Source organism: Camellia sinensis, chromosome 8, assembly GCF_055761805.1.
Source record: "Camellia sinensis isolate YWXY chromosome 8, ASM5576180v1, whole genome shotgun sequence".
Classification (NCBI taxonomy): Eukaryota; Viridiplantae; Streptophyta; class Magnoliopsida; order Ericales; family Theaceae; genus Camellia; species Camellia sinensis.
The window spans coordinates 146,901,304-146,924,277 of NC_138968.1; the positions used below are offsets into that span (position 1 = coordinate 146,901,304).

A 22,974-nucleotide genomic window follows, 5' to 3' on the forward strand; every position below is an offset into this window, starting at 1 on the left:
CACCATTCGAGTGTTGATTTCCTTAGCCTTAATCTATAAACTTGAAATCCATCAAATGGATGTTAAGACCACTTTCCTAAATAGAGAGTTAGATAAGCAAATCTACATGCAACAACCAGAAGGATTTGTTGTATAGGGTCAAGAGAACAAAGTGTATAAACTTGTGAAGTCACTATATGGACCGAAACAAACTCCAAAACAATGGCATGAGAAATTTGACAAAGTAATAGTATCAAATGGTTTTAGGATAGATGAATATGATAAGTGTGTATACAGTAAGTTTACTGGCAATAGAGGTGTAATCATATGTCTATATGTAGATGACATGCTTATTTTTGGTACTGACAATGATGCCATTGAAAGTACTAAAAGTTTCTTGTCGTCTAGCTTTAGTATGAAAGACATGGGCTTGGCTGATGTAATTCTGGGTATTAAGATCAAACGAGAGGACAATAATTTGATTCTAACCCAGTTGCACTATATTGAGAAAATTCTTGAGAAATTTAATCAATATAATTGTACACCCATGTCTACATCTTTTGATTCAAATTTGAAATTGTATCCTAATACTGGAAGAGTTGTTGATCAGCTAGAATACTCGAGTAATATGTAGCCTGATGTGTGCCATGACTTGTACTAGATATGATATTGCATTTGTAGTGGGAAAACTTAGTAGATACACTAGTAATCCCAGTAGTGTGCATTGGCATGCCGTTAACCGAGTACTTAGGTACTTGAGGAAAACAATAGACTATGGAATAGTTTATAATGGCTATCCAACAGTGCTGGAAGGATTCACGAATGCTAGTTGGATAACTAACCGTGAAGATCACTCATCGTCCACGAGTGGTTAGATTTTTTACTTTTGGAGGAGGAGCTATCTCTTGGGGTTCTAAGAAGCAAACATGCATAACAGACTCAACCATGGCATCAGAGTTTGTAGCATTGGCTTCTTGTAGCAAAGAGGCAGAGTGGCTAAGGAATCTCTTGTTAGAGATTAAGATATGGCCAAAACCTATGCCACTAATATCTTTGCATTGTGATAGTGAAACAACTCTATCACGGGCCTATAGCCATGTCTATAATAGAAAGTCCAGGCATATAGGACTGAGACATAGCTGTGTTAGGCAGTTAATCACAAAAGGTGTGATTACCATTAGTTATGTAAAGTCAAGTGAAAATTTGGCTGACCCCTTAACAAAGGGACTTGCAAGGGATTTGGTGTGGAAAACATCAAAGGAGATGGGTCTTAAGCCCACTTAACATAATGACTCCTGGTGGAAATTCGACTCAACGCTTGAAGAAACATCAAGTCTTGAGTTCAATGAGCCCAAGTGCACCATATGTCATGATTGCAAGCACTTAGTTTTATTTCATTTTCATCCCAAGGTTGAAGTGCTTGGTACCTGTAATGTGAAAAGAAGAGGATAAGTTAGCAAACTCTTAATAAGCTTATAACTGAGTTGTTAGGGTACTGTAAATTACAGGGGCACTCTTAGTGAGCTTACCTATGTGAGTGTAGGAGATGGTACCACTTCCTATGAGTCCAAGGGCCTAACTTTAGAGCGCTCATGAAACAGTATATAGACATAAGGCCAATCCACGTGTCGGTTTGTTTGAATACTTGAGGTAACATGTACTATGCATAAGACATGTCCGGTTAATCGTATAAGATTTCTAGTTCAAAGACAAGTCTACTATGCCATCTTGACTAACTTTGAGATGTCTTCACTAAGTGAATGATTCAAATCGTAAGATATCTTCACCTATGCATAAGGCTGCCAAGTGAACCAAGAATCATCATCTGATATTTTGAAAATGGTGGGGGAGTATTGGGGAATTTTCAAAATGGGTTTTCAAATTTATAGTTTAATTTTTGGGTGTTTTCAAAACCTTCCTTGTTTTTCTTTGGAAAGCTAGAAATAAGCTTGGGAACTTTGTCCCACATCGGAAAGAGAGGAAAACATGGAACACTTAATAAAGTGCTACATGGAATATTCTTTTGAATATGGAATTGTGAGGTGTAAGCTAGTGTGCATGTACCCACACCGCAAGGATGGTGCTTTGCACCATTCGCATATGCACACGCACACGCGCGTGTATGGCGTGGGCAGTGGGCTGTGTGGTGTTTGATGGTGCACTTTGCACTTAGCACGGACGCAAGGCGCCATGAGGGCGCTTTCTTATTTGCATCAGACAAGTTGGAGTGATGACATGAATCCAACGTGGCATGGGTGACGTGGAATACAGTTAGCTCCACATGGTAGCGATGTGGCGTCCGTTGGCGATGAGTCAACCAACCGATCAGATGGTTGTGTGTCTGATTTGGAGCGGTTTGATCATAGCCATTGATTGGAGATGCGCGCGATCATATGGATGAGATGGCACTCGATCGTGATCAGGTGTAATTAGTCAAGGCGTCTATTCGGTGTGAGAATGATCTGCACTGTAGATCGTTGATCCAACGGTTAGATTTGATCGAATACGACCAAGGGACATGACCATTCGAGTAGATGCATCAAGGCCTATAAATAGGCTACGAAATCAGCCATTTCATGTCATCCAAAATATTCAGAAGCATTCTTGTAATTCTCTTTCTCTCTCTCTCTCTCTCTCTCTCTTGATTTTGAGTTTTCGATCAAGAGTTTCTTAAGCAAATTTTTACTTTTCTTATTGGTAATCGAGTTCTGTAGATTTGATTATTAGTGTCTTGGTTTCTTGATTATATCAAGAGTATTCTGATCTATTGTCGTCAGTGCAGACACCGGTAGACTTGATCTTTAGATCAAGCTTCATTGTATCCTAGAGGCAAATTTGCTGTAACCCCCTACACACCTTTTGGTGGGTGCAAATATTGTTTTTAGGAAAACGACTAAGTAACGTGACTTGAAACATTATATTTCTGTTCTACATAGACAAGTTCATCGCCAAGTTTTGAAGACCCCGAAGACCACCAATTGAAGAATTCAAGACGAATTGTTCCAACACTGGTCATGATCCAGAGCAAGGGCCTACCTTTGCTTGTACGAGTCAAAACAAAGCCAAGTGCATAAAAAATGGCCACATATTACAAATCACTTCAAATTTCACTCATTTGATTTTTTCATTTTTCCATTTGATTTTTCCACTGTTGAAGAGTCCATTTTGATTTGTGATGTTTTTGTCCTGCCTATTTTTGGATCATAAATTTGGAAAAGAAAAAAGAAATAGAAAAAAAAATTAGTTTATATTTCATTCAAGTCTCCATTGCCTTTTTCTCTCTCCCCATGTAAATCTTTATTTAAATTCATGATCAAAACACAGCTTTCACATACCTAAACCCAAAAATGATTTCTCATAAGCTTGTAATCATAACACTCACAATATGAGAACTCTAATGCGATGTTTTGATTTGAATATTGTAGATCCTTTGAATGTCTTGCGAGAGAGAAACGAAATTATTTATATATAATTTTTTTTATTGCTTATCAAATCTATTTACTCTTGATAAATATTATTCATTTTTTTATTCATAACCAATTAAACCAAAGAAAAAAAAAATTTCGCTTCATTTTCTTTTCTTACACGGAAAGTGTGTTATTTGCCCCTTAACTTTCCTAAGCTATTAATATTAATTTACCTTACTTCCAAATTGTTAAGAAGGTTAATATTTTTTACGGAATACTATACCCAGCACACATGCTATATTAATTGATCGTATTAATTCACTTTAAGGCGACAAATATTCAAATATAATTTCTTAAAAAAAAAGAGATTTTTTTTAAGGTCCCTGGTATTATGATTTTATAGCATAAAGGACATTTAATATTTTCATAATGTCTAAGGTCCCTCAACATTGATCCAGAGAAATTTCAGTCCAGAGAAATTTCAGCCCAGAGAAATTCTATTCAGAGAAATTCTAGGCTTCCAAAGATTTTCTCTAGGTTCAAGACTTTGAACATTCAAGTTTCTCTGGATCCATGGACTAACATAAAAAAAAAAAAAAAAATTCAATCTAGAAAAAACTCAATCCAACTCAGAGAATTTCTTTGGTTCAAACCAGAGAAATTCAATCAAAATCATAGAAAATTCAATCTAAATCAGAGAATTTCTCAGGATTCAGTTTGACCAATTTTCAAACTAGAGAAAATTGATAAATTCTGGACTTCCCAAACCCAGAGAAAATTGACTTCACCAATTTTACTCAGTTAAAGGCAGAGAAAATTAAACAAATTTCTCGGCCCTCCCTGCCTCTCCTAGACTCAACTCTTTAGAGAAAATTTGAAAATTTCTCTGATCTTCTCTTCTTTCCAGAGAAATTTTCCTTCTCTGGCCTTCCTAGCCTTCCCTTCTCTCCAGAGAAATTTCCCTTCTCCATACCCAAAGAAATTCACTCAAACCAGATAAATTCCCCAAACCCAGAGAAATTCGCAAAGAGATGGTGTATGTAGCACGCAGCTCTGAAGAGACCAAAAGCTAGTTTTGAACAAAACCGTGGGCTAAAAAATCACCCACATGTATAGAACCAGATAAGAAGAGACTCTCCAACCTAATCAGTGACAACTAAAACCCAGATAAGAACCAGTTAAAGATCCATATGTGCTAATGCAAACCTCTACAATTCACGAGTGGGGCAAAAATAAAAGAAAAAGAAAAAGAAAAAGCAGAATACAGAGTACATGAACCCAACTACAGTACTAAGTATTATATGAGAATTTGAGGGACAAAACCAAGAAACACTTAGGTGGTATATAAATTCCCATTATTCATGTATACTTGCTTATATTACTACATAAAAAAAAAAAAAAACAAGTGGGGTTCATGTACTCTTATTTTCTTTTGAACAAAACCGTGACCACAAGGTGGTTTTGAACAAAGCCATCAACCAGCTAGCATGTGTAGGAATAGACCCACGCCTCACCTCGCACTGGAACGGAAATCAACAGCACCGCTAGACCACTACCATGCTTGGTGGAACCACCAACCTGGAACAATGGAACCTGAATCTCCATATTTACCTGCTTGGACACCCAGACCAAACGAACTAGGATACACCGACCTCACCCGAGGTGTCATAGACACACTGTCAACGACTCATCCGTGTCCAAACCATAGCAACACTGCAGCGACACACGATCTCATCAACGACATGATACCAACTTGCGATTATCACCATCCACCGGAGAACTAGAGCAACGAAGCTTCCACCTAGAGACCTGCTACAACAGACCACCAAGCGTCCCCAGTACACAACTGATAGGGAAGACAGAGAGAGTTTCGTCGGATCTCTGACGTTTCAGTATCCCAACTTGAATCGACAGGAAAGATCATACATGAAGACCCTGTGTGTAGTGAACTCTCTGGGTTTCTCCGACCATCTTCATTTTCTCTCTCTAGAAAGCTCTAGGTTTCTCTCTCTATATGTATGTATGTACATGTCTGTGTGTAGTGAACTCTCTGTGTGTGCGTGTTTGATCGTGGTGATGAGTGAGAGTAGACAAAAGGAAGGGGACTGAATTTCTCTATGATAGATGGGAGGGACCTTAGACATCAAAAAATAATATTGTGGATGTCTTCCATTACTAAAAATGGGAGAGGGACTTTAGACTAATTTTCCCAAAAAAAAAAAATACAGCCAATTGTTTTGGATTTTTTTTTAATTAAAACACAAAATACAACTCATTTTAGCAAAAATAGTATATTGGGATATAAAAATTAGGGACAAAATACATTCAGAGTTTTTAATTTTATCAATTTAAACTTCAATATTTGGATTTGTTTTCAATTTAAATCATTTGTCCATTTTTGTTAAGTAAAATTGACAGGAAAAGAGTATTTTAGTTATTATATTCAATATAAGTATACATATAATGTTTAAAATATCATTTTTATTGAATTTAATGATTAAAATATTATTTTTTCGTTGATTTTACTTAACGAAAATAGATAAATAGTTTAAATTGAAAATAAATAAAAATTTTAGATTTTAAAATGATAAAATTAAAAACTCAAGGTTTTGTTTTCTTTTTTTTTTATTTGGTTACAAACCTCAAATCCTAAAGTTTTTCTCTTTCTTTTTTTTTAAAATTTTTTTTCCCATTAAATTAAGTAAATCATAAGGACAAATAATTTGTGTGAAGGTATGTGTGATATTCGGTAAAAAGTTTAAATTTATTGACAGTTTAAAATAAAGTGAAATAATATCAATAATTTAAGAAGGTAATTATTGAAATTAATAGTTTATGGGTAAGAAAAAGTGAATTTTTTCTTTTCTTATATTCTATTTTATTGTCAACAAATTACAGATCGGAACTTCCCAATCTGTGCAGGTAATTTTCCAAACATTCATGTGTCTATTTATTCTTCTTTATAGATTTAAAAAAAGAAAAAAAACAATATCAGAATCTCCCTATGCTGCCTAAAAGTACTTCAAATCCACGCCGAATTAATGCAAAAGGTGATTGAGGGAGGAATAGTAATATTTTCACTATGTTGAATTTATTAAAAAACAATAATAATTAATTTCAAAATAGACAAGTCCATAAAGTTTACAACAATTGAATTTGTAGAGGATGAAAAATCAATAAACGGTATACAAATCTTTTACAACATATTCTTTTTTGTCTTATCATGTAGCTAGATACAATCAGTATTGTGAGAAGATTTTTCTGCTTTTCAAATAACAGAAACATCTTCTCGCAAGCCAAAGTTGAAACGATTTGATTTTATGCCATGAAATACTAATCAACAAGTTAAAAGAAAAAAAAAAATACTACTTTTCTTCTGGGACATTGTTCCAACTCTCTTTTAAGGCCACAAGATCGTATTACTCTGGAGTGTTTGAAATCGAACTTTTTAGTGTAAGGACTGTGTTGCTTGTTTTGGTCTATCCTCACCAAGCCCACTGAAGATTACCTAGTAAAGAGCACAACCAACTTAATTTTTATGCTTGTGTTTTTTTAATACATCAATCACATCCAATTCTTTGGTGCAACTCTGTGCAAAAATGAGTCCCAAATGCAAAATTCAATGGCTCGTTCTTTGTGTTGTGCCTTTATTCTATCTTTTAATACCCATTACTCAAAAGGATTAGATGGTACCAATACCATCTGTTAGGTTTTTATTCTTGGCAATCCTGTTTGACAAAACTCCTTTCAGTTGAACTTTTATTCGCTCTTTTATTTCAGTGAGGTTATGAGTACTTAGATGTGAATCCAACCCGAATTATGTCTTACAGAGAAGTTTCAGAAGATAATTCTTTCATGTTTGCCACTTCGCTGATTATGACGGGGATCGAGCTGCCCAGTTAGCTCACGGGGGTCCAGGGGACAACGCCCTATGGCGGGTTTGGGGCAGTGCCACAGCGGGGTTGAGGGGCAGCGCTCCCGAAGCAAAAAGCAAAAATTCATTTGAAGTTGCTTGTCTGCTCGAGTGGCGGTTTGTATGCTAGAGCGAAGAATCCTTAGTTCTAGAAGTTTGATCGCCTGTAAAAATACTGGTGTAGACACCCCATTTTTTATCGTCCTCAAGACTCGGATACGCTTGCAGGTACATCTGATGCCAAGTGTGATTGCTCATCGAGTACTCGAACTTCGCAGCAGGATGCTCTAGGTTTGATCATTCCAAACCTTATTTCCATTCTGTCTCATTTTTGGACCATGAGTTGGTTTTTTCTTTGTGAAGTCCTTGATGGCATACCGGCCATCAGAGAGGGTTGCCGGCCATGGGTTAGGCCCTACCGGCCATCAATAGACCCTGCTGGCCATCAATGAGGCACTGCGGGCCACCACTGATGGTCGGCAGCCACCTTGTTTCAATAGATATTATTGTAAATATTTTGGGCCAGCTGTGGCTCACTTAGCCATCCTCCATACACATAATGGAGGGATGGAGGCAATTTGAAGCTTGTTAAGCAAGCTCGTGCTTGCATTTCCTATATAGGGGGAGGTGCCTCCCCCTTCTCAAGGGTTCACAAAAATTTCCAGAGTTGAAATTTCTCTCTCTCTCTCTCTCTCTCTCTCTCTATATATATATATATATATATTGTGCTCAATATTGCCTGAAAGTGTGTTTTCTCTATAGATCTGCACTACAACACCTAGTGAAACACCATTACCTTGTTGCTGAGGTACTTGAGGGTGTTGTTTGGACTCAAAAAGCTGGTTTTAACTCAGAGAACTTGCTGTCTTAAAGTTGTGCTTCAAGGGTGAGTGTTTTCCCTCTTTAAGCTTTATTTTGATCAAGTGTTTGGCCCCCTTTGCATGCTGTTTTAGGCCTTTCTTTCAACTACAAAAATTTCTATTTTTAAGTGTTAAAGATGGTTATTTGAGGCCTTGTTTGAGTTAGGAGTGGTCTACTCCCTTTGGTGGCTTGTTTTGCTTTGTTTTATGCCATCTCTTAAGGCCTTTGAGATCACTTTCTCTTGGCCTTTTAACCACTGAATTCTAGAGGAATTTTAGTGGTGGAAAGTGTGTTTTGAGGTCCAAAATAGGAGGGGGTCATCCCCTCTCCTCATGTCTTGGTTGCTTGTGTTGATGGCCTCATATTTGAGCATGTTTTTCTAGCATGTGTTGGCTTGTTCTCAGCTTATTTTTGGCCTTATTTCAGCATGGCATAACTCTGTTTTAGCCTGGTTGTGTCACCTTATGCATGTTTTTTGCACTTGTAGTGTAATCTTGCCATTTAGCCTTACATGCTTGCCATTTTGGCTCATCATTCTAGATTGTTTTGACTACACTCCATCATGTTTCTAGCATTGTTTTGACCTACCTTAGAACTGTTTTGAGTCATCTTGGTCCTCTGGGGCTTGCTTGATATGGTTATGGTGCAAGTGCCTTAGCTAGTTTTGAGTTTTGAGCATCATAACATGCTATACTTGGGATAGTTGCATGTCTTGGCATCACTTAACATGTTATTTTAGAGCATATACATGTGTCATGTTCTCACTTCTTTCACTCCTTGAGAGCTTTTGAGAGTTGTGCTTTTGTGCTTTGTTTGTGGGCCAATGCATAAGTATGCATTTTCTTGCTTTTCATGCTATCATTTCCATTCATTTTGGCCACTGTTTTGGCACGCATGAGATCTGTTTAGGGCTGGTTTAGTCCATTGAGCATTGTATTGCTTGCCTCTTGTATGATGCTCTTTGCTTGCTTTAGTGCTCTTGGCTCCATAACATGTTTTGCATGCTTGGCTTGCACGGTTTAGTGTCTTTAACATGCTAAGATAAACATGTGTTGTGTTGCATCGCATTGTGTTCAATCGGACGTTATGTTGAACACAAGGTGGACTGGCCCACTTCATACTCAAAGTGATGAAAGTGAGCCAATCCCCTTTGTCTCCATTGCCTTTGATCACTCATGATAAGGCTGTGGTCTTAGTGTTTCGCTTGTTTTGTTTGTTGTGCATTCATCGAATTTGTGCACGTTGCATCTTTGGCTATCATGCATTGCGATGCTTGATTGATGGCCTTGGATCCAATGATGCTTCTCCATTGATGTTTTGAAGTGATATGGAGTGGCATAGTACGTACATACCCTTGGGAGTCCATCCATTTTCCTCTAGTTTGTGCTCTGTTGCAGAATGGTGTTGCAGCACATCAGTGGCCGGCAGTGCCTTGTAGATGGCTGGCACTGCTTCACTCTTGGCTAGCAGTGCACACCTTTGGCCGGTAGGTGGCCGGCAGTAAGCCTTCATGGCCGGCAGGCCACTGGTGGATTCCTCAGGGTAGTTTTGGTAAGGTGGAGCAAAAACTTCATAAAAACACATTGCAAACAGAGCCTTTCAAGAGCAATCCGGAAGGCGTTTTGAGGTGGCAACCGAGAGCATGCATCCTTCATTGTTCAAGGCAGTGCTGTGGCAGCCGAGTTTACATGTTTAGTTAGTTGTCATGTTTAGTTAATTTGTTAATTAATTAAAGTTTTGTAATAATTAGTAATTAGATTGCTTTTTATTCGATTTGGTTGTGTAACAATTAGTCTAATTAGATTATTAGATTAGTTGATTAGCTTAGCTTAGATGTAGCTTAGCTTATTCATTCGGACCCTCCGTCGAGAGGGCAAATGTTGTAATAAGTGTGCGTGTGTGTGTGAATGTCTTCCAACCCCACGTCTTTCTCCCTTTTATTTACCAGCTTTCAATGGTTAGTTTTAGGGCATGTTTCAATTAGCATACTTATGCTTTGCATGCGTGCATCATTCATTTGTCTTGTGTGCACCGGGCTCGGCGCATCATTCAAATTGCATCATATTTCAATACCCATTTGAATACGTGTATCAATTGTTGCATTCATATGCCATCTTAGATAGCCGAGCCTTTTTAGTTGTATTATTGCATGTGTTGCATTAGGCATTGTTAACATAGTTAGGATCATGCATATTTCTAACTAGTTTTCTATTTTGGCTTGGAGTATACTGTGAGTGTTTACGCTTTAGCATCCTTACATGTGTGTAAGTGTTGCCATGATAGCATGCTTGCCATGAGGCTATTTGCTTAAGTGTTTAACTGCATGAATGCCTGTGGGTGAAGGCTTTATTGCTTGAATTAGAACAATTCATCAAATGTGAGTTTTAAGCCCACTTTGCGGAGTGGCAAATCATGTTGTTTTAAGCCCACTTGAGGGTGGCAAATCCGCGTTTTAGCCTACTTGCGAGTAGCATCTTCAAACCATTTTTGAAAAACAAACATGAGATGTTTTGTTCCAAATCAAGCGATTTAGTCTATACTTGTATACCGTACGCATCACATAGTAAGGTTAACTAATAATCAAACAAGAACACATGTGTTTTCAAAAACAACATATCATGTTTAGTAGAGGCCGATCCTTTGATCGAGCGAGCGGGGGTGCTCATTTCATGACCTTCCCCCATCGTACCCAAGTTCCCGAGCCGAAACAACTTTGGTGATGACGGACACGTGGCCTTAGGCACGAGTCAGGGTTTCCTAAATTTCCCAAAATAAAATATTTAGGTGGCAACTCTGAAATCTGGCAAAGTAGTCCATGTTTGGCGCTTTTTGATTAAAATCGATTTTCTAAAACGATTTGCCGGATTTGGACTCTTTGGTGATTTATCAGTCTTACATTGCACTTTGTGAGATTAGATTTAGAACCGTGATAGGAGTTCGAACTGTAGTAGCTAGAAATACAATTCGCGCCCTCTACGAAAGGGGGGCGCGCGGAGCAAGTTTTGGGCAGTCTACAACTGGGAAATGTTTTTTTCCGCTCGAGTGGAATTTCCTGCACTCGAGCGTCGGTCCACTTGAGTGGCCATTCCGGCGCTCGAGCGGAGATCGCGGAACAGATTGCTATAAATATGTGTTTTAGTCAGATGTTAGGATTAGGCTTCCAGATCTTCTTCTTGGATATTAGGGTTTATATCAGGGGCTATTTTGCTAGTTTTCTTTGATGTCTGATTAGGATTGCTATTTACTGATTAAAATTGATACATAATCACAAATCAACATCTAGGGGATTTCTAGATTTTTCACCATCTATGCTGGACAATCTCTCTCTGGGAACCAAACAATAACCTCCCAAGGTGGATCTTTTGAGCTTGGCTTCTTCACTCCAAGTAACTCTCAAAACTACTACATAGGCATATGGTACAAAAAATTACCAATCAAAACAGTAGTTTGGGTGGTAAATAGAATCCAACCCATTTCAAATCCATCTTCTTCACAAGTGAAACTCTTGAAAGATGGAAACTTAATCCTACTAAACTAGTCCAAGAATCAAATTTGGTTGACAAATTTGATTTCAAAATTGGATAACTCAACCATAGCCATGCTTCTTGACAATGAAAATTTCATCGTTAGAGATAAATTGAATTCCTCTAATGTGATATGGCAGAGTTTTGACTACCCAACTGACACGTGGCTTCCCGGTGGGAAAGTTGGATACAATAAACTCAAAAATGAAAAATAAGCTCTAACTTCTTGGACAAATTCAAAAAATCCATCACCAAGTCTGTTCTCTTTGGAGGTGGAGCCAAATTTAAGTCATATATTGCTTTGGAATGTGTCTAAGCCGTATTGGACTAGTGGGGTATTGAGTGGGAAAGATTTTAGCTTTGTTACCGAGATACAATTTGACCATTACATAAAAAAATGTCACATATGTTAACAATACAAATGAGAGCTATTTTAGATACAATGCTGGTGACCTTACTGCTCTCACTCGATTTGTGCTCAATGTGAATGGACAATTCAAACAATTTGTATGGGGAAAGAACTTCCTGCAATGGAGTACATTCTGGATCAAACCACCGTAATAATGCACAGTCTATGCTTTTTGTGGTGCATTTAGTAGTTGTAACCAAAATGTACCGATTTGCACTTGCATTGAATGATTTGAACCAAGGATTAAACCATATTGGGAATTGAGGGACCACTCAGGTGGATGTGTGAAGAAAATTCCTCTACAGTGCGAAAACAAAGAAAATGACAATTTCTATGGTACCAAACACCGATTTTCTTGAGAATTCAGAGTCGATAATAGTCAGGAACATTGATGAATGTGAATTAGCTTGCTTGAGAAATTGTACATGCAGTGCTTATGCTTATGATAATAGGTGTTTGATTTGAGGAGGTGGTTTGTTCAACCTATGACAACCCTCATCAGATGATAAAAGTGGAAGAGATCTTCATGTTAGAGTAGCAGCATCCCAGCTAATTGGAATCGAAGCTAAGGCTAAGGCAAAGAGAAACACTTCGTTGATTATTTTTGAAGCAATTGGTGGTTTCTTCTGTTTCTTTGGCAGTGTCTTGGTAGTCCTCTGGAGGAAGAGACAGAGAGACACTGCTGGTACTTTGGAGAAAGTTGATGATTCTTTGGCGGTGTTCAAGTATCGTGACATACGAATTGCAATGAAGAACTTCTTAGAAAAGCTTGGTGAAGGTGGTTTTGGTACAGTTTTCAAAGGAACACTTCCCAATTCAATTGTAGTAGCAGTAAAAAAGCTAAAAAGTTTGAAGTAAGAAGAGAAGCAGTTTCGCACAGAAGTGAGCACCATTGGGATCATCCAACACATCAACCTTGTTCGCCTTCGGGGTTTCTGCATAGAAGGTACAAAAAGATTTCTAGTTTATGATTACATGTCAAATGGTTCTCTAAGGTCTCACTTGTTTAAAAAAGGTAAAATTAATGTCTTAGACTGGAAAACAAGGTACAACATCTCAGTTGCGACTGCTAGAGGATTGACTTACCTCCATGAAAAATGCAGAGATTGCATCATACTTTGTGATATTAAGCCTGAAAAAATTTTACTGGGTGTTGAATACAACCCAAAAGTGGCTGATTTCGGGCTTGCTAAGCTTGTTGGGAGAGAGATTAGTCGGGTTTTGACAACAACGAGAGGAACACGAGGCTATCTTGCACCAAAATGGATATCAGGTGAAGCAATCACGCCAAAAGCCGATGTTTTTAGCTATGGAATGCTGTTATTTGAGATTATATTAGGAAGGAGAAACAGTGACATAGTAGATGATGAAATGGATCGGTACTTTCCATTTTTAGTGGTAACGAAAATGAAAGAAAGAGAGGAATTAGTCATGAGCTTGTTGGATTACAGGTTGGAAGGCAATGGTGATGTTGAAGAGGTGATTAGAGCTTGCAAAGTTACTGCTTGGTGCATTTAAGATGATGAGAATGATAGACCAAGTATGGGACTGGTACTCCAAATTCTAGAAGGAATTTTAGAGGTGGGTATGCCTCTGATTCCACGTTTTCTCCAAGGATTGGCAGATGATCCATTGGAACCACACTTTTTCTTTGAGGATGGTTCAACCCTGCTTTCTTGAGTTTATAATAGGATGCCAAGTATGAATGTTTTTGGGTTGTGAAGAAAGGCAAAACCTTTTCTGTGTTCATCTTCTGTATTGTTGAATTTCAATAAACTAGTGTTTTTTGAAAGACGAATAGAAAACTGAAAATAAAAACACAACCAAACAACAAACTGGAGTGTTTTATTATTGATAAATGTTGTTTCTAAAACCTTATTTAATTAAGTTTACATAAACAAAAGTGCTGACATTTTGTTAGTCTAAGTTAAAAGGCATTGGTACCAAGAAACATATATAACATTGAATTAGTATAATGGAATATAGTCACACACTTAATAGTTGCACAACACATAAAATACAATACAACCACCGACTCAAAAAGAAAAATACCAAACTAGGTACAGAGATAGACTACATTTTTTTGCTTCTATTAGTGAATAAATAACGAATAACATTGTACATGTGATTGAAGATTGGGAGCAATATGTCTATGTAAACAAGGCCCATATAAGAACACGAGGAATCCACATAGCCCCCCAAAAATGGTTTCACAAATGCATTCTCAAGAATATATGCTTGTTAACATGTCCTGATACGAAATGAGAAATTCGCCATTACCAAATCGTAACAATGGAATCAAACGTTGAGTTCCCAACTCCAATAAAGACGTATAGGCTTCCTCCTACGTACAACAGGAACAAGCTTATATCACTCTCTCCGAGCTTGCTCGTGTGAAAAAAAAAAAGAGGCAAGCCATTAGTTTGGTCAAAACCACCGGGAATATTTAAAAGTGTTGCGTAGTTGAGAGTGCCAATGAGAGTGGTAATAAGCATCAAGCCATTATGTCTTTGGCTGGTTTCTCGGTTTCTTTTCTTTCCGCGCTGTGGTTTTCCTCGAATACTTTTATTGTTGTTTTTCCGTTGTTGTTTGGATGATGTAAAAGATGGTGATGAGAGTCGTTCTCTATATGCTGTGGAGAAATTGAAGAGAGAGTTAAAAGTAAATAACAGCTACTACTACTATCATTACAGTTCTTCTGGGGTTTATGTCCGGTTCTTTAATTGTTGTTGTGCATTTTATTATAAGTTAATAGTTAATAATCAGAAAGGAGAAAAAAAGAAAGACATAAAGAGAGAGGAAAAAAAAAGCACATATTTTTTATTTTATTATTTTTTCCTTCTTGATGTTAGGCTGGTGCACTTCACAAGCTAGTCTTTAACGGTCCAGACTTGTATGGGCTTCCAAGAAACACATAGAAAATCAAATTGATCAAGAGTCCATGAAGCGTGCACGAATCATTCCGCTATGCATTTGGTAAGATTATTCCAAGGTGTACTGGTGAAATATTCAAGTGGCTTAGCAATAAAGATTTAACAATAAAATTTGTGAGAGTTGATTTCTGACCACACAACCAAACGGGAAACTCAGCTAGAGAGTACCGGTAGAATAGATTAAGCCTGAACAACCTGTTACAGAAAGATAAGAATCTGACTGTGGTTCGTCCACTCGGGGGTACTCCAACGATCAAGTCAGTAATCTAATATCTCTTAAAAATAGCAAATTGTGCTTAACTCACAAGAAAGAACTTACTGCTCATAGTATATCACACATACCTAAGACCCATGAGGGTGCCCTGCTTTTATAGCCAGCACTGACCTGATCCCTATAGAAGCCTCACTTCAATAGACTCAGGCTCAATGCTCATCCTGGGCTCTTAGCTAGATAGGGATAAACTCCCTAAGAGCTTTATCTTTATCCAAACTGAGATCCTCCCCTGTTCTAGGACTCTTGTCCCTTATCTGCTCATCTCAGATTCCAGTATCTCCTCAGATAACCTCGACCTAACCGAGATCACCTCGACATCAAGACCAAGCCACGTGGCACCTCGGCTGACACTTCGGCGTCACCTTGGCCACGTGCTGTCATTCACAAAATATGTCTCCACAATTGCCCCCTAGGTTCTATTACCTCGACAATCTGAGGTGATGGAACCTACATTGCTTGTTCATATACTATGTCGGCTAAAATTCATTCCTTCTCCACGACCGAGATCATTACTCGTTGGCTTCAAGTACCCAACACTCAACTGTTCATTTTTATCAGGGATCAAGAACCAAGAACCAAGTTCTTTGAGTATCTTACCTGAGATCATTCCTCTAACTGAGGTTTTTGCACTACTACAAAAATAGATAAAGATCACACTTTTTTTGTGTGATGTTTGTTATTTAATCACACCTTTTTAGTTTTATTAAAGTGTGGTCTTTGGGAGTGTGATTAAAAAGGGTCATTTTTAATCACACTTTTTAAGTGTGATTAAAAACATTTAGATCACACCTTTTAAGTGTGATTAATAACAGTTAGATCACACCTTTTAAGTGTGATTAAAACATTTAGATCACATCTTTTAAGTGTGATTGATAACATTTAGATCACACCTTTTAAGTGTGATTAAAACATTTAGATCACACCTTTTAAGTGTGATTAAAAACATTTAGATCATACCTTTTAAGTGTGATTGTTAACATTTAGATCACACCTTTTAAGTGTGATTAAAAACATTTAGATCACACCTTTTAAGTGTGATTAAAAATATTTAGATCACATGTTTTAAGTGTGACTAATAACTAATAAAACATGTGATAATAAACATTTAGATCACAGATTTTAAGTGTGATTAATATCTAATAAAACACGTGATTAATAATTAGATAAGATCACATGTTATATGCATTTAAAGAATGTAATACACACTATATACTATATTTTGAATCACAATCATATATTGAATAGCATAACATCATATATTTCATAAATGAAAGTTCAATGTTCAAAAAATATTTACTCCAAAGGAATTAGTAAAAAGTTTTTAACTATGCTTACATATATTAAAAAATAAAAAATAAAAAACTTGAAAAAACTAAGTTGTTGAATTCTTTGACCATATTTTGCATATCTCCAGGAAATTTTTGACCTGAAAAAGAAAAACACAAATTAATTCAGAAACCACTAGAAGCATATGAATGAACTTACTATTTTTGTAGAGACTATTCTTGTCTTACAAAAGACAATTTTCTCATCACACTAACTCTTCATCTCCTGCATCAATAGAAAAGAAATAACAACTTTAATTGTTACTAGTATAAAACGTTTGTATTTCCATATATAAATATGACATATACATAGAATCAATAAATCCAAAATAAAAATCTTCAATGTATGGCTAAATATTTTAAAGTCATAAAACCAAAAATATATATAGAATCAACAAATCCAAAATTATAAACCAAACATAACAAATCCACAGCCAAGTGGTTCATTCCATGTATCCTTAGAAATTGCAAATGCCCCATCAGCTTGTGATTCCCAAACATACCTGAAAGTCAACAAATTAGATACATCCACAGTTACATTTGTTAAATTTTTGACTGTAAGAACAACTACTCGAGTTCACTAGAAAAAGGATATGAATTCAGAGGCATACTATTTATCTTCATTATGTTTGCTAATGACTTCAACATAGTCAGCGACAAGATAAACAGAGTAGAACCCAACACCAAACCGCCCAATGAGATTAAGGTCTCCACTTGTCTGCATTTTCTCCACAAAAGTTGTATAATATTAGAATAAATTCAATTACAGACCATTAATTATTAATTCCCCCCAAGGAAGAAGTTGACATTGTACCAGTAAAACACTCAGCCTTATTGATAAAATAAAATACCTGAAGTTCCAGATTTAGCTATTGTTTCCAGTCTTTGAAGATACAAGAATTTATTGTCTCATAAAATGCCTAACAAAAACCCTACAAGCACAGAATGCATCGATGTCTCACAAAACCTCGGCTCCCAATATTGAAATTGGGCACTTGACGTTGGTAAGAACAAGCTATCAGTCACACACACACACACACACACACACACACACATGTTATGAGCTTAAGAAGTGTGAAATTTACATTCGATTTCATCTTCTGTGATGCGACCGGGATACAAAACCACTGCAGCCTGAATTTCATCAGTCCTTCCTAGTTTTACAACTACCACCCCTGAGTCAAACGCAAAAATAACCCATAATCTTAGCAGCCGAGTCCATGACTCGTTGGTGAAGAGCAGCCCAGTTCAACTATGTCAAATTTCACAGCTTATTTCATGTAAAAAGCAATATAAATATCTTACCACCCTAGCAAAAACCTGCAGCCCCTATTGAAGTGACTCCCTTGCTTCGTAAAGCAGAAATTACTGGCTTGGCATCTTCAAACCCTTTATCCTGGAATGCAGAAAGTTCACATTAACATAGCTAATTGAATTGTTGAAGAAAAAATTCTTTCTTTCCAAACCTTTTGTCTTCTAATAGGATCAATATGCTTCTCATAACATTTAGTGATGAATCTATCCGCCTAAAGTTGATCTTTATTGATTTATTTTTTTTTATTTACTTAACTTTTTTTTTAATTTTATTTTAATCATGTCGAAAAATTTTGGTTTTAGTCCTATCTCAATTGGACAACCCTGAAAATTTTAAAAATTATACATGACGACAATTTGGAACCTTGTGATGTTGAAATAGAGAAAAACTATGTGCACTATCACTTCTTTAATCTTTGAAACTAGCATGCCAATTTCGATGACCGACTTTTAGATAAAGGGTAGTGAAACCAGAAACTAACCACGCTATGCGCCTTTCTCCATGATTCCCAGTCCATATTAGGGTTATTAAGATCAAAAGGTTCACCATAGAAGAAATTAGGAACCACTACTAGAAATCCCTCGGCTGCCACTTTGTCTACAAGTTTCCTTCAAAATGATAAAATGCAAAATGTTACTTCAACTAAATTACAAGAGATAATGATGCAATTAGTGACAAAATAAGAGAAAATAAAAGGAGAGGAAAAGGGAAGGAAAGAGGGGACAAAATAACCAATCATTGCCCCTTGTTTGGTTGAGAAGAAAGTGGGACAGAAACTAAAAGAAAAAAAATGTAGTTTATTGATTCTTAGTGTTATTTGTTGCACTTTAATCTAAATTTAAATTTTCCTCCAAAGTTGCTTGTGTAATGAAGATTTTTACTTATCAGAGAGAGAGAGAGAGAGAGAGAGAGAGAGAGAGAGAGAGAGAGGGGAGGGGAGAGTGAAGATAAAATATTTAAAAACTTTCCTTCATTTTTTTTCTATTTTCTCTCCAATTAAGTCAACCAAACAAAAGAAAATAAAAACTTTTTGAATCTCCCCCTTATCTTCCCTTTTTTCTCTTCAACCAAACACACCACTGAGAATTAAAATAGATAATCACTATGGTTCCTCAGAATGCTATCCAGGTTTTATAATATTATTATTTCAATTGGCCAAAATTGCAGCATTCCAGCACCAGATTTGAGAAAGCTGTTAGCAAACTAAATTCCTCATCTCCTTTTAATCCCTTAACAGTTCCCTAATGTTTCAAAATATAGACGAGACATCATAACCAGTTATACTACTAACCAATTTAAGTTCCAACTCAATTGCTCAGTTTCAGTCCATACATGCAAACTATTTCCAAAACCTTGACCATTGATTTTTTCCCTCTAAGTCCAATGTCACAATTTAATCAAAAGATTTTTTTTCCCCATATACTAGCTCTCAATCAAGAAATAAGAGACAAAATTTATCTATAATCAAATGAATTTACACAACTCCTATGTATGCATATTAGTTAATGTTGGACTATACATAACCAGGGATTGGTTAAAATGTATAAATCGTCTTTAACCTAAATATGGACCTAATTACATTCTTTCTCCAGGATCAGAACAAAGGCTTACAATGCCATGCAAGCACCCTTATTGCATGCAGATACACTGTTATGTACACTTCCTACATCAAAATCACATTACACTAGAATGCAATTCCACAGACTCCATGACTTGTCTATTTTGCACAGATTACTTATAAAAAATAAATAAACAAATAAAGGTGCATGATCATGAAAATGCCAAGCTATAAGTGGAGCTTCAACAAGTTGATTGAATGAATTGATGTCTTGAAGTCAAAAGGATTAAAAAAATAAAATATGAACACCAACAGGTCCAACACCAAATCTCAAAACAAAAACTTTCTTAGGTAGTATCTGATGGTCTGCGGGTAAATATGCAAGTTAAAGACAACACCAACTACAATATTTTACTAACAACAGATAATAGTAACAATTCAGCATACCTCATATTTGGAGCTTCATATCCTGCAAAACATTTTAAGAAAGCAAAACATCTAAAGCTTAGTTTGTGAAAGAACATTGAGAACTCAAAACATATATCATAATGCAAACTTTTAAATTTTCATCGGAATCATCTTCTACATTCGCGATCTTCTGCATTCGCATGTAACTTCCTACCTGGAGATGCAAAGACCAGAACAAGGTCGATTCACAGAACAATATGCATATTGTTTGGAACCATTACCATTATGTGTCCTAATACCACAATTTAAAACCTTAGTGATTAATGATTTTAAAAACATGAAAACCTGAAGTTCATCATGCTCTTGTACTTCTAAGTTCTCACTAGACTAGAAAATAATGAGTTAAATGCTTCTAATTTAACATAATGCAATGAGAAGGAAAATTCATATTCCAACTCTGGCTTTTCACACATAACCAATAACAAGTTATACCTGGCATTTTATCTCTATCAGAACCTTCAAGGACTTCCAGGTAGTGAACAAATGAGGGAACAACTATATGGAGCTTTCCGTCACTGAGATATAAAATATGAATACAGCATAAAACATGTTGTCCACCACAAATATTAAAATCATTAGGCAAAAAATAAAGCATGTTCCCTACAAATCCTTGATATCAAAGAATAACATTACTGGATATTTTATTTCATTTTTGAAGTTTCTAGACATTGAAGGTTTCTCTGCTGAATGCACTCATCTCGGAGGGTATTTGACTGTGAAGCTTGGGAAAACTGTGTTGTCAGTTAAAAGCAGCCCAGTGCAAGAGGCTGCCGCCTTTGCAGGATTTGGGAAAGGGGTCAGATGCACCATGTGTGGAGAGGCTCTTTCTACATTTCAAACCCACAATTTTGTTTTGCCATTAAGCTACAGAAAAAATAATCTATTTATTTTTTTCTTGGGTTAAAGTTTAATTTTAAAAAATTGCTTTATATTAATTCCAATGGGTAACATCAAAGTTTGGCTTCCTTTCCTAGAGTGTTTTCAAGAAAATTTTGAGCAATACTCTTAAAACAAGGCGAAGAGAAAAATGATTAATTCAAATGAAATATGTCACATGAATTTAAAACCAAAATTGGCGGCTTAAAATACTGTAAAGGAAAGCTTCTTTTTTTTCACCTGTTTATATCAGCAATCAAGGGGGTAGCATATACACTAGAACTAACTTATGTCTGCCATCTCAGCTCCAAATGTTGAGGACACTGAGTATTCAACAATTCATCTTCATCCCTACACACACCCACAAGAAAAGTAAATACACAATCATCCTTTGAAGCTATTGATTCTATATCTCAAGAGAGCAATGCAGTAAGAACAATCAATTCTACTTCACTTTACCACGAATCTCATTGAAGTTAACTGAAAAAACAACTGAGAAATAGTACATAAATATATACAGCTTGTTAATTGTCATCTAATTCTACTAACACCACATTTCAAATCTAAGAACCTCAAATTCAATTGCTTAGGCTAACCTAAACCAATTTAGAGCAACAAATATGGGTCCGTCTAACACAGGTAATAATATGAGAGGAGACTTAGGTGTACCTCAAGGCTGAACCTAGAGCTGGACTGAACCAACAAATCTGGTGCAGAGTTCTGATCAGAGAAGATAGAGGGGTCGATTGAACAGAAATTGAGAGAAAAATTAATAATAGACACAATTAGATGCCAAAACAGATTCAATAACAGACACAATATGAATTCCACAATTAGAGACCAAAATTATTCCACCTATTTTTTCTGATTTCAGATTTAATAACAGACACAACACAATTAATAAAACAAAGAGATTCAACTAAGACACAACTAAGATCAAAACAGATTCATATTTACATTCCAAATAGAGGCCAAAACAGATTCATATTTACAGATTTATAACAGATTCATATTTACATTCCAAATAGAGGCCAAAACAAACACAGAGAGTGAGTGTGAGAGTCGATCGGTATGCCAAAACAAACACAGATTAATAGACAGATTCATATTTACCTGTGTGTGAGTCAATCGGTGTAGAGATGCAAAACCAGAGAGTGAGGAAGCCGATTAGGTCAGATCAGAGATATATATATATATAAAACAAAAAAAATCAATGATCGGGAGAGAGAGAGAGAGAGACAGAGATTGAGAGAGAGAGTTTACCTGTGAGTAGATCGGCTGTGCGATGATGATCGGTGCGATGAGATGAACAACGAGAGAGTGAGAGGTTGATCGGTGCAGAAACGAGAGAGTAAGAGAGACAGTGATGTTGAGATTAGGGGTTTTGGTTTTGCGCCCAGGGGGTGGGGGGGATGGCAAAAAAAAAAAACGGGAATGAAAAAAAAAAGAGAGGGAGACGGGGGTGGATAAAAAAAAATTAAAATCTTTTTTTTTTGGGGTCACAAATAAAATTTAAACAATAAAATAATACCGTTTAACTCTTTTTTTTTTTTTTTTGTGACGCGGGTTGCTGTCGTTAAAAAAATTTATTTTTTGTTAAAATAAATTTTTTTGTAATTAATGAAAAAAATTTCATTTTTTTTTAGTTACTAAGATTGAAAATTTATTTGTTTCATTTTTATTTTAATTAAAAAAAAATTATTATTATTATTATTTATTTGGTAGAAGTAGGGGTAATATTTTAATGAAAAATATTTTCCACTAAAATAAAAGTTTATTTTCTGTGGTCAATGAAAAATATTTTTCTGCGGCCTATTTTTTTTGGTTAGTAAAAATCATGAACTATTTTTTTGTGGTAGAGGAAAGGGAGCGACATTAGTGGTGGAGGTGGTGGATAAGAGATGATGGTGGTGGTGGTGGTGGTGGTGGTGATGGCGAAAAATATTAGTGGTGAAGTTGTGGTAGTGGTAGTGTAGATGGAGTGCAGGGGTGAAGGAGAGGTAATGGTAGTAATAGTGGCAGTAGTGGTAGTGGTGGTAGTGGAGTGGTGGCGATGGTAGTAGTAATGGTAGTCGTAGAGGTGAAGTGGCGACAGTGGAAGTAGTGGTGGTGGTGGAATGACGTTTGCAGTA

At 36.3% G+C, this 22,974-nt stretch overlaps 1 protein-coding gene and 1 pseudogene across 5 annotated transcripts; one reads left to right on the forward strand and one right to left on the reverse strand.

Moving 5' to 3' along the window:
- Window positions 1-924: 924 nt before the first annotated feature.
- On the forward strand, window positions 925-13,773 carry LOC114296987 (G-type lectin S-receptor-like serine/threonine-protein kinase At2g19130 pseudogene; annotated as a pseudogene).
- Window positions 13,774-16,635: 2,862 nt separating this feature from the next.
- On the reverse strand, window positions 16,636-21,615 carry LOC114292147 (endo-1,3;1,4-beta-D-glucanase-like). Of its 5 annotated transcripts, XR_014338392.1 has the most exons (8): window positions 21,512-21,615; window positions 21,083-21,193; window positions 20,399-20,481; window positions 19,946-19,967; window positions 18,422-18,537; window positions 17,931-18,021; window positions 17,237-17,800; window positions 16,636-17,128 (listed from the first exon to the last, which is right to left on the reverse strand). XR_014338392.1 is itself a non-coding variant. In XM_082883717.1 (4 exons), exons 1-4 carry the CDS (start codon window positions 20,559-20,561, stop codon window positions 17,935-17,937), a joined length of 399 nt encoding a protein of 132 aa, XP_082739843.1. In that variant the 5' UTR covers window positions 20,562-20,587; the 3' UTR covers window positions 17,808-17,934. The 5 variants fall into 5 exon arrangements, 1 of the variants encoding a protein (XP_082739843.1); XR_014338391.1 differs by lacking the exon at window positions 19,946-19,967 and having other exon boundaries at window positions 18,422-18,548; XR_014338390.1 differs by having other exon boundaries at window positions 19,946-20,481.
- Between the last annotated feature and the right edge of the window lie 1,359 nt (window positions 21,616-22,974).